This window comes from Cynocephalus volans, chromosome 4 (genome assembly GCF_027409185.1).
Source record: "Cynocephalus volans isolate mCynVol1 chromosome 4, mCynVol1.pri, whole genome shotgun sequence".
In the NCBI taxonomy this organism is placed as follows: Eukaryota; Metazoa; Chordata; class Mammalia; order Dermoptera; family Cynocephalidae; genus Cynocephalus; species Cynocephalus volans.
The window spans coordinates 151,246,342-151,258,309 of NC_084463.1; the positions used below are offsets into that span (position 1 = coordinate 151,246,342).

Sequence of the window (11,968 nt, forward strand, 5' to 3'; positions counted from 1 at the left end):
TGCACATGTTGTCTCAATGCATGCATGTATTGTATAATGATCTAATCAGAATATTGAGAGTATCTATCACCAAAATAGTTATCATTTCTTTATGTATATATCATTCAAGATCCTATTTTCTGGCTATCTTGAAATGTACATTACAATACAATTTGCTCTTGTCATCCAAGGTCAGCAGAACTTATCTTCCTTCTAACTGTAACTTTGTAAATTTGTACCAGTCTACAAACCTTTCCCCCACCTCCCCTCCGCCTCCCTTTTCTGCCTCTAGAAACCACTATTCTACTCTGTAGTGGTCTCTTATTCTTTCTTTAATCTATTTTTCTTAATTGGCCTATGATAATTGCTTATATTTATTGAGTACAGTATGATATTTGGGCACTTCATACTGTGTGCAATGATCATATTTGGGTGTTTAGCTTATCCATCTCATCTAAAACATTTATCACTTTAATAGTGCTATAGACTTTATAATGTTTTAATAAATTGGGACTTTGCCTCAACATCAAAAATTTGTATATTGTTACTTAATGTTTTTAACAGCTACATTGATGTACAATATATATACTATAAAGGCACCTATTATAAGTAAATATTTAGTAAGTAAACTGATTTTGATAAATTTGTAGAGTTACGCACCAGTATCATTATGCAGGTTCAGCTCTAAAGATATGTTCACAAAAACAATGTTTATAAGTAAATTTATAGAGTGTTACAAATATAACCATGATGCAGTTATACATATTTCTATCATCACAAAAGATTTCTCTGTGCTAATCCTCATTCCCACAACTCCAGACAACATATGATCTTCATTTTGTCTCATATATTTGCCATTTTAGAAATGTTGACAAAAATGGAATCATAAAATATGTAAACTTATACATCTGGCTTCTTTCAGTTGGCATATCATTTTTGTGTTTCATCCATGTTGTAGCACGTATTAGACATGTATCCTTTCATTGTCGAAAAGTAATTTGCTTGTGCAGATATACCACATTTTATTTATCCATTTATCAGTTATTGGACATTTGGATTGTTCTAATTTTTTCTTTGGCCTAATAAAAATAATGCTGCTACAAACATTTGTGGACCATTCTTAGGCTTGTATGTATGCATTCACTTCTCTTGGTTGAAACTTTGGAGCAGAATTTCTGAGTGATTGGACAGTCTATGTTAAACCTTTTAAGAAACTGCCAAAAAGTTTCCTATAGCTTTTATTCCGAAAAGAATATGAAAGTTCTAGTTTCTTCACATTATCACCAACACTTGCTACTATCAGTCATTTGATTAAAGCTGTTGAAGAGAGTGTGTAGTGGCCTCATGCAGTGATTTTAATTTGCATTCCCTAAAGACCCTAATATTATTATATTATTGAACTATATTGGAGGTGATTACTAGACACTTTCTTATTTTTCAAAATGTCTACGAAAATATTTGCCAATTTTTAAAATTAGGTTATTTGTCTTTTTTGATTGCAACTTTATATATACAAAATACATTTGGTTTATTAATATATGATTGCAAATATATTCTATCATTCTGTGACTTTTCTAAATGGTGTGTTTCAAAAATCAAAAGTTTAATCACTGATTACATCAGATATTTTAAAATTATTCTTTTGTTCTATGAATCTTACTTTCTTCTAATAAATATAAAATTTCTACCTAATACAAGTTCACAAAACTCTTCTCCTATTTGTATTGTTTTAACTTTTACATTTATATCTGTTATCCATTCATGATCAGGGCTTGTGACTATGTGGCCATCAAGTGATCCAGATAGAGGAAATAGCAGGTGCACACACCATCAGACTAGAACACAATTGCCATATTTAAGAAACTGTTAAAATGCCAATGTGGCTAAAGTGTACTGATCCAGACAAAGAAGTGTTCTTTGAAATGATAAATGAAAGAAATATCATTCTAGAGTATTGATCCACGGCTAGCTAGCTGAGTGAGCCTAAGCAAATGTTTAAAATTCAGTCAACCTTTAGTGTCATTATTATGTTAAAATAATACTGCTGGAAACCAACAGGCTGGTGAGTAATGTGGATTCTTCATCATGCAAGAGGAGAATGAAAACAATAAAACCTCTCTATGTTTTATTGTAATGGAAATTTCTATGCCCACTGGATAGACAGTAAACTAAATTCTTGACTAATAAGTTATTTCTACTAATTGATAAATTACCCAAAGTGTTTGCTTCTAAACTCTCTAACTTGTCTTGCTTGGACTCCTACTGAACTACAGGTAAACTTGATAGTTGCTAGAGGTTTCCCAGGCTTTCTTGAATTTTCTGTAATCTTTTACATTTCTGGACTTTGGATAAATTCTACTTACCTATTTTCTATTTTACTAATTTTTCATTCTGCCAATTCAGTCTTCTGTTGAGTCTAACTAGTAATTTTTCATTTCAGTTACTGTGCTTTTTAACTCCAGATTTTCTATTGGGATCTTTTACAAAAAAAAAAAAAAGAATTTCTATTGCTTTTAAAAATTTTTACTTGATAATGGATTGTCATCGTACTTTTCTATAATAAATTATATATGGTATCTTTAATTTCCTTCAACATACTAGTAATAGAGATTTAAAACCCATTGTCTATTAATGGCAGTATTCAGTATCCTTCAACAATTATTTCTATTGACTGCTTTTTTTGTGTGCATGGATCTTTGTTTGCCTAAAAATTTTTGTTAAAAATTGAACATTTTACAACATAAAATATCACAACAATGAAAACCAAACCATATACATTCTCATGCAAACAGACAGACACAAGTAACACACACACAAACACATTCAGATATTTTCCACTGTTTTGTTATATTTGCCCCTCCCCCATTTATATTGTTGAAGTTTTTGTTCCTGCTCTTTGTTTCATAATTTTTTAGACTTATCCTGGTGTGTGATCACTGGGGGTTTCTCCTCAGGTTATCTGAGGGCTAAGCTAATGATTGGTCAGAAGTTTCAATCAGTGACTTCAATCAGTAATTTAAGTCTTCTGCCCTTTATTGAGTGTTCATGTGTCAGATGGGGTGGAGGGTATACCTTCAACGCTGCTATGGTCTGAATGTGCCCCCAAACTTTGTGTTGGCACTTAATGGCCAATGTGATAGTACTAAGAGGTGAGGCCTTAACAAGATTGATGATAAAGTCAATGGTGTTGCCCTCAATTTTGGGATTAGGGTCCTTATAAAAGTTTGTGGGAGAGGATTTGCTTTTTTCTTCTCTTAGATCATTTGAAGACACTTAGACAGTGTCATCTATGAAGAATAGGTCTTCACTGGACACCAAACCTGCAAATGCCTATCTTGAACTTCCAGCTTACAGAACGATAAGAAAATAAATTATTGTTCTTTATAAATTACCCAGTCACAGGCGTTCTGTTACAGCAGCACTAACATGCTAAGAAAAATGCTTTGGCAGCTTACAAGTCTGTCTAAGCCTTTACATCCTGTTTGAACAAAGCCTCAAGTCAATCACAATTGAGAGAATGGAGCCCTATTAGATGAGTCCCGCACCTGTGCACAACCATGCTCATGAACATGGCATATGGCCTGTTGGATCCCATAATTAAGAGAGAATTTTTCAAAGACCTCTATAAAATCTCATGTACAGATCTTCCTTTTAAGTTTTTGTCCACACAGTGTTTTTCCCAACAGGTATCCCTGAATTTAAGCAATTGCCAATTATTTGTATTTTTCAGCAAATGCCCAAGTATGAAACTGTTTGCATACAGTGAACTCTAAGTCATGTTAAATGAAGACAATGACATGTGAATAAGACTTTTCCCTGATGTTGAAAGACAAATTAATTGTCTGTGACATTGGTGACATTGGTCTTGGAGTAGATCTTCCTGAGGTGCTCCACAACTGGTCTGCACACCCCAACAGATGCACGCTTTCTGGTTTTCACAGCTACTGTCATTGACAGGCTGCTGATTTTTAAGGCTACTCCATAGCTGCAGAATGGTGAATGGACGTAGGTCAAGTTACAACACCACAAACTTTGCCTTTTTAATCAAGGTTCAGCAGTTTTTCCTGAATAAACACTATTTAGATCATGTCTAATCTTTTGTTGATTTCCAGGTTCTGTCAAAGTTGATTTTTAAAATATTTGTCAGTTTTTATTCTCGATTTTATGGAGGGTTGCATTCATGGAATTCTTCACTCCATTTTTCCAGTAGTTACTCACATTTCTATTTTTCTTGATTAAAAATATCAGAACCATTTATGATCCCTCAGCTAATTTGAATCTTTCATGATTACACAGATCCATGTATTTTCATTACAAATGTAGCAAGATAAGTTGAGCGTTCATTAGTGGAAATGGCTTAATATCATTATTGTTGGGATGTGTGATTTCCTATATAAATATCCGATGATGAAATTTTAAAAGGGCACTCTGTCTTTTTTCCAGGGGATAATGTTAAAATTTTGCGGCTGAAAGGAAGAACATGTAAATACCATGTATATCCTATGGACTACACACCATATCTAAATTACAGTTTAGAGAGCTATCTCTGTAGCACTACTCCAGAAACATCTGTGGGAACTAAAACACAGTCTGCTAAAGCCAGCTCCAGACTGACTAAATAAGCATCTCTGGTGCTGGTAGCCGAACTTCTGTATTTTGAGCAGCTCTTCCAATTGAATAATATACACTGAATAAAAATCACTTTTCTTAACATATTACTCCCATGCTCAACACTAAAATTGCTATTTTAAGAGATTCAATTTTTTATTGACATTTCTTGTTTGTGGATTCTTTCCTTAAGTAACTTAAACATGATTCTTTTTCTATCCTTTGATATATTACTCACAATTTCTTTGAAGTATGTGTCTGTTAAATCCAATATCTGGACCCAGACCTGGACCATTCCTATTGACTTTGTACCTCCCTCACCCAAGTATGGGTAACTGTTTATTCTTTGGTTTTTCATGACTCACGTGTTTTCATAAAAAACTGGACGTTTTAAATATGTTTTAGCAACTCCAAAATTTGATTTTCTTCCTCTCTGTTATTGTTGCTGCTATGTGGATTTTTGTCTGTTTTAAAGTAAATTATCTTAACTTAATCTGTAAAATTTAGCCACTAATGCCTCTGCTCAGTATTGCTTTTTCTTTCTTATTTTTCAATCTGACTTTCTAAGAGTTCCCTTATTGTCTGCCTAGCTTAGTGACCTGTCAATAATTGGTGAGGTGGTGCTAAAACTCTTTGAGCCTATAAGGCTTCTATCCTCTGCTGCTGATGTGGTTCTGGTTTGGGGAGCACACTCAAAATCTCAGTGGTGTTCTAGTACACCCCAGCATTTACTTTCTGCTGAGCAATCCCACAAATGTCCATTGTGTGTGTGTGTGTACAGGCTGTAACACAGTTAGTGATGTGTGCAGTGTTGGGACGTGTATCCAATCCCTCAATGGCCATCCATTTCCAGAATCTATGCATTAACTTTATGGCTATATCTCCAACCAAGGTATAGCCAATAATTTGTCCCAACTGCAACCATGACCTCAGGTTAGGAGAACTGCATTCACCACTGAGTATGGGTTTTCTACCCTTTACTCCAAACCTAATACATGTGTTCTGCCTTTGGCATTGAAATTGCTGGTTTTCATGTTAAGGCTTGCCCTTACCAAAAAATAAACAAAAGAAGTATGCAAATGTATAACTTGGATTACAATGCAGAAAGAAACAAATGTCACACTGATGCATCGCAAGAAATTAAAGTGACTTAAAATGTAGCAATGAGATTGTAGCACAATGTATTTGCATAATGTATTAATTTTATTCCACAAAAAATGTAAGTAAAGTTACAGGATGGTGTTTAAAAACTTCTCCACAATGTCACCAATTTGATGGGACCACTGTGGATGGGACTGCCTTATAAATACAATATTTTAATTCAGAGTCCTTTATGGTACAAATGAAACTTTAATTAGAGTAAAATACACAAAAGAAACAAATAAAACTTAAATAAAATAAAATACCTCTTGTGTTGCTATTGTGCCTTAGTAGAGACTGAGAGCTTGATCATGGGCCAGAAATTTGCCATGTAACCTGAGAGGCCACCATGAACTGGGTGTTATCTCAACCACCAAGCCATAAAGTTAGGATGCACAGCCACAATCCATTATCAGTTTGAAGTGTTGTATATGTGATCAGGCTGAGCAGGCCCTCAAGCACAAGTAAGCCACAGGAAGCAGCCCAAATGCCCATGGTTCCCAGTCCTGCTATACTACCTTCTCTTTCACAGCCTTTACCTATGTCCTCTTGGGGACCTTCAATTAGTGCACACAGGAAGAGAAGGCTCTCATTTGTACTCTGATATGCAGCCACCTCCAGAAAATAGAAAATTGCAGCACTACATCCTAGATGCACAGTGGTGAAGGGACATTTTCATAGTGAGCAAAAATGTGGGCAGTGCAACTGGCTGTGCACTTTGCCTAGAAGGAGAAATAGCCAGACATGTGATTACGTGATTACACAGGATTCATGGGCTATAGCCAGTGGTCTGGCTAGATAATGAAGGAGCTGGAGACAAAATAATCAAAAAGTTGGTGACAAATACATCTGGGGAATAAGTATGTAGACAGAACTCTTCAAATAGGCAAAGAAAAAAAAAAGGTGAAGATAATTGTGTCCTGTTTGAATGCTCAACATAAGGTGACCTTGTAACTGAGCCAAAAAGATCTAATTGATTTTTGTTGCTCGTTGTGACAAGATGCAATCAGACAGACAAAAATAGTGCAAGGAAAAAGCTTTTTTTTTTTTATGGCCAGGAGAGCAGGTGAGCAGAATACCAATGTCAACCCTCTTCCTTGACTGAATAAAGTTTATGGCTTTTAAAGGGAAGAAAGTAATGCAGGTATGTGCAGAGAGCTAATGAAGGCGGGGGGAATTACAGAGTTTGCAGGTGGCTTGAGTCAAAAGTCAGGATTCCATGATGAACAGAGTTTCCTGATGTCATGAGGTGTGTGGTCGGTAGTCTGGTGAACCTCAAGTTCCTGGTGTACCTTGAAGCTGGAAAAGTCAAAGACAGTGACCTTAGCCAAGAATCACTGAAACATTAAAATACTTCACTCAGACTCTTAGCAAATGTGCATTTCTAACATGATCTTTTCTGAACTAGAGCATAGGTTAATTATCAGCTTGGCTTCTCTTTGGAACACCTTTGTTCAAAAAGGTTGATCAGGAAAGCAGGAGAGCAGGAGCGAGACTCAGCTTTTGTTCTTAACCCTTGAGTTTATGGAGACTATTCATAGGAGTGAGAAAAAACTTTTTAAATACCCTTTTATCGGGGCATGGTTTCAACTTCATCAGAAGAAGACTTTAATAGTCAAGTTGATAGCATGACCCGATCTATGGACTCCAATCACTTTTTTCCATTTTTCCGCCATCACATAATGGGCTCACAAAATTAGTGGACATGATGGCAGGTTAATGTCAATGGAAAACTAGAACAACCCAATCCAGACATAACGACTAAAGGTCCAGACTCTTCAAGAATGAAGGTTTGGGTCACCTTATCAGGGAGTGAATCACAACCAACTGCGCAGTTGCTATTAGCAAAGACAATATAGCGTGTGTTGTAGAAAAATTTCTTGTAAATACCAGCTACAACCATGTGACCAGTTACAGAAACGAGGTCTTTAGTTGTCATAAATATTCCTTCCATATTTTGTTATGAATATGTGTGTGTATGTATTAAGCAAATATATTTTTCCTCTCTTATTCCATTATCATGTAATGTAAGATGTATTGACTTTATAAAAGTATTTAAATATTGTTAATTTTATATCACAGAATTTTAATCAGGGAATACCTGCAAAAGAGTAAACAATGCTCAAGGACTATACTTTCTCTTCTGGGGAAGGGATTAGTGAGTTTCCATTTGCATGCAGGAAAGTTGTATTGTGTAAAGCAGAGCTATGATATTGTTATTGTCTTTATTTGAAGATTAAGCATGGTTTAAGGAGATACACGTGGGTGTTAAGTTGACAAGGGGTCAGCTACTGATTGATAATTTTATTTATTAACTTATCTGGGCTATGTGATGCACAGATAGCTGGTGAACATTGTTTCTGGGTGGATTTGTGAGGATGTTTCTGGAAAAAAAGGAGTGAATACATAGACGGAGTAAAGATTACTGTTCTCACCAATGGGTGTAGGCATCAGTCCAATTCACTGAAGCCCTTAAAAGAATAAAAAAGTAGAGGAAGAGCGTTTGCTCCCTGCTTGAATTGGGGCATTCATCTTCTTCTGCCATCAGTCATTGACTTCCCAGATTCTAGAGCCTTTGGACTCAGACTAGGACCTACACCATTGGCTCCCCTGGTTATCAAGCCTTCAGATTTGGAGAGAAACTGGACCATCAGCTTTCCTGACCTGCAGCTTGCAAACTGCAAATGGCAGGACTTCTCTCTCTGCATAATTGCATGAGCCAATTCCTCTTAATGTATTCCTTTTCATCTATCTGTGAATGACCAATTGGTTCTGTTTCTCTGGAGAACCCTAACACATTAGTGAATACAAATTGCTCTTGACAACCAACGGACAGCCTTTAGGCATTTTGTTATGCTCTCAAAGTCTTTAGGGATAATCATAAAATTGCTAGGCATCTCCTTGGGGAGAGTCTCAAAAGGAGAAAAAAAATCCATAAATTGGTCTCACTATGAGAAACACATTGAGGAGTCAAGACAGAGGCTTCATTACAGGTAAAAAGATACAGTGTTTTACATGGGACCACATGTTACAGATATCCACAATGTTTTAGTGACCTTTGCAAAGTTCCACTTTAATTAGACGGCACAACCATAGCAAAATGTTACCATTTCTGATTCAGTTCCCTGTGCTTTCTACTCCTCACTATTGCCTGAGTAGATATAGGACCACTCTTCTGTTTTCTTCATATATATTTTTTGAATATTTTAAATGGTGTGGTAGGCTCATAAGCATCTTTAAAATGCCATTATGGCGTATGTTTATAAAGTATTTGTTTTATATAAATAATGTTATCTCTAATTAAGGCCAAAACTGAGAGCAAATGAAACACAGCTAAAAGGATTTACATATTTTAAAAATGGCAGAACGAAGAAACTGCAGGTTTCTTAGTTAATCATGTACAATCATGTACAAGTCCTTAGTCAGTCATGTACATGTCCTTTTAAATACTTATTTATTGATTCTGGGCTCTTCTTTGTGACCCTTTTAAAATGATTTAACATTCAATTATAATTTCATAAGTGTATAGCTATGATTTTTTTCCCATCTCTTCATGAGATAAATGGGTTTTCTACATCACGTTCAGATGTGAAAAGCATTATTTGAAGAGAAGGAGTTTTGAAGTACCAGTTTTAGGAGTACCATTTTGGAATTTATGGTTTGATTTTTTTTTATAACTAAAATTATATTATGACATGTTATTAGATGCAATTTATAAATATGACTACAAATGTGATTACAAATATACAGAAAAATTAAAAGAGTAGTATAATAATCATCCACATATTGAAAACCCAGTTTAAACATTGTTTCAACTTTTCAAAATTTGCCTTGTATATCTAAATCTTTATATGTTTACATCTACCTATTTATTATATATCTACACATATTATCAGGATAAAACAACCTTAGCAGTATTGGAATTTGGATGTAGATATAGTTGTGGAATAGATATTGGATACAGCAGGATGTTTAGCAACTTAATTACCTTCTAACCAGTAAATGCTGATGGCAGCCAACCTCGCAATTGTGACATAGGATATGTCTCTATACATTGGAAAATGTTTGGTGAGTGAAATCAACCCATGATGAAAAGCACTAGTCTAACTCTATCTCTATCTAATTCTACTTACACATATTTTTGTTTGCAAGACATTTGTTTATATTGTAATATAATTAAGAAAGTTCAGATGTATATTATTTATACTAGTTTTGCCTCCTAAAATTCTCCCTGGTGATAATACAGGAAAGCTATTGAGTATGATTATGTCTCTGTCTAGAATAGGTTTTCTGATACATCTGGATGGAAAAACACAACCTAACAGTGGTGAACGAATTCATTCTGACGGGCATCACTGATCGCCCTGAGCTGCAGGCTCCATTATTTGGGCTGTTTCTCATCATCTATGTAATCTCAGTAGTTGGCAACTTGGGCATTATAATTCTCACCAAGGTGGCCTCCAGGCTGCAAACCCCCATGTACTTTTTTCTCAGACACCTGGCTCTTACTGATCTTGGTTATTCGACAACTGTGGGACCTAAAATGTTAGTAAATTTTGTTGCAGATCAGAACACAATCTCCTATTATTTTTGTGCCACACAGCTAGCTTTCTTTCTTGTCTTCATTGTTAGTGAACTTTTTATACTCTCCGCAATGTCCTATGATCGATATGTGGCCATCTGTAACCCTCTCTTCTACACAATTGTTATGTCACAAAGGGTATGTCGACTGTTGGTGGCAATTCCTTATCTCTACTGCACATTTGTGTCTCTTCTAGTTACCATCAAGATTTTCACCTTATCCTTCTGTGGCTACAGTATCATCAGACATTTCTACTGTGACAGTGTCCCCTTGTTATCTTTGCTTTGCTCAAATACACAAGAAATTGAATTGATAATTCTGATATTAGCAGCTTTTGATTTGATTTCATCTCTTCTGGTAGTTCTTGTGTCTTACCTGCTCATCCTCGTAACTGTTCTCAGGATGAACTCTACTGAGGGCAGGCGCAAAGCTTTCTCTACCTGTGGATCCCACCTGACTGTGGTCATAGTGTTCTATGGGACATTGATATTTATGTATGTGCAGCCCAAATCCAGTCATTCCTCCAACACTGATAAAGTGACTTCCATATTTTACACCCTGGTTATACCCATGTTGAATCCCTTGATCTATAGCTTGAGGAACAAAGATGTAAAATATGCCTTACAAAGAACATTGAATAACTTATGCAATATTTTTCATTATGTATGATTTTTAAAAGGAGTGTTATGGGTGTCAATCTTTGCTCTGTATGTCTTCAGAAAGAATAGCAAGCACAAATGGATTCAACATGTATTTATACATAGTCTTGTATATACCAGGGTCTCCTAATTGTTGTATATAGATTAACAAACATAACACTGAAAATCTTTGTCTTCCATGAGAGGAACAGAGAAAGTGTATGCATAGTAAGTCAGTTTTATAGAACAGCAAAGTGTGTTCCATATATGCAGACTAAAAAAAAAAAAATAGGCAAGTGAATATGCTGAGTGGGAGTAGGGAACAGTGGTAACTGCATATGGGACCGGCAAGGGTTCTTGTTCTTTATCATCTGTTGGAATAAAATTTACAGTGATTGTGTGTATGTTTCTGCTTGTGTGTGTGTGTTCATGGGTTTGTGTGTACACGAGCTCTCTCTTTATCTTTTAGCCTTCACACTTTTTGCTGGCACATTTTGGAGTTGTGCTCAGTACTGGTTGCTGACATAATATGTAGTAATCTGAAGTCTGATGAATGTGCTCAAGTAATAACTATTCCAAACAATGCGATCCCATGTTTTCTCCTCACAAAGACTTTATTTCCATATATGAACATTCTTTCTTTGTAACTTAATAACCCATAGATTCTGACTGGCTCCTGATTTTGTCTCAATAAGCTCATTTTGTTGATACTAGTGGGTATATCAGTTAAGGTAAGAATTTAGAAGCTATTAATAGACACTCTTAGGTTTGTACATTTCCCCCAGTTGTTCTCACTTAATAACTGCCTGTTTGCTTTCATAGATTGTTTTCTTGTTTACCTAAAAAAAGCAATTACCATGTTTATAACTTGTGTGATAGCTGTTTTCATATGTTTGTGTGAAACTATTCTATGATGAATTGGTTTTGTTGCTTGTTTTTCACTGGACTGACTTTTCTCAAGTTTGGCCATTCTGAAGATGCACTGAGACTTTGAAGATGTGCTGTGTTTTGTCCTTCATTG

The 11,968-nt window shown here is 35.4% G+C and overlaps 1 protein-coding gene across 1 annotated transcript; it reads left to right on the forward strand.

The window, feature by feature from the left end:
* The first annotated feature begins 10,030 nt into the window (after window positions 1-10,030).
* On the forward strand, window positions 10,031-10,978 carry LOC134375305 (olfactory receptor 8K3-like). Its single transcript, XM_063093641.1, has one exon. It carries the CDS (start codon window positions 10,031-10,033, stop codon window positions 10,976-10,978), a length of 948 nt encoding a protein of 315 aa, XP_062949711.1.
* The last annotated feature ends 990 nt before the right edge of the window (window positions 10,979-11,968 follow it).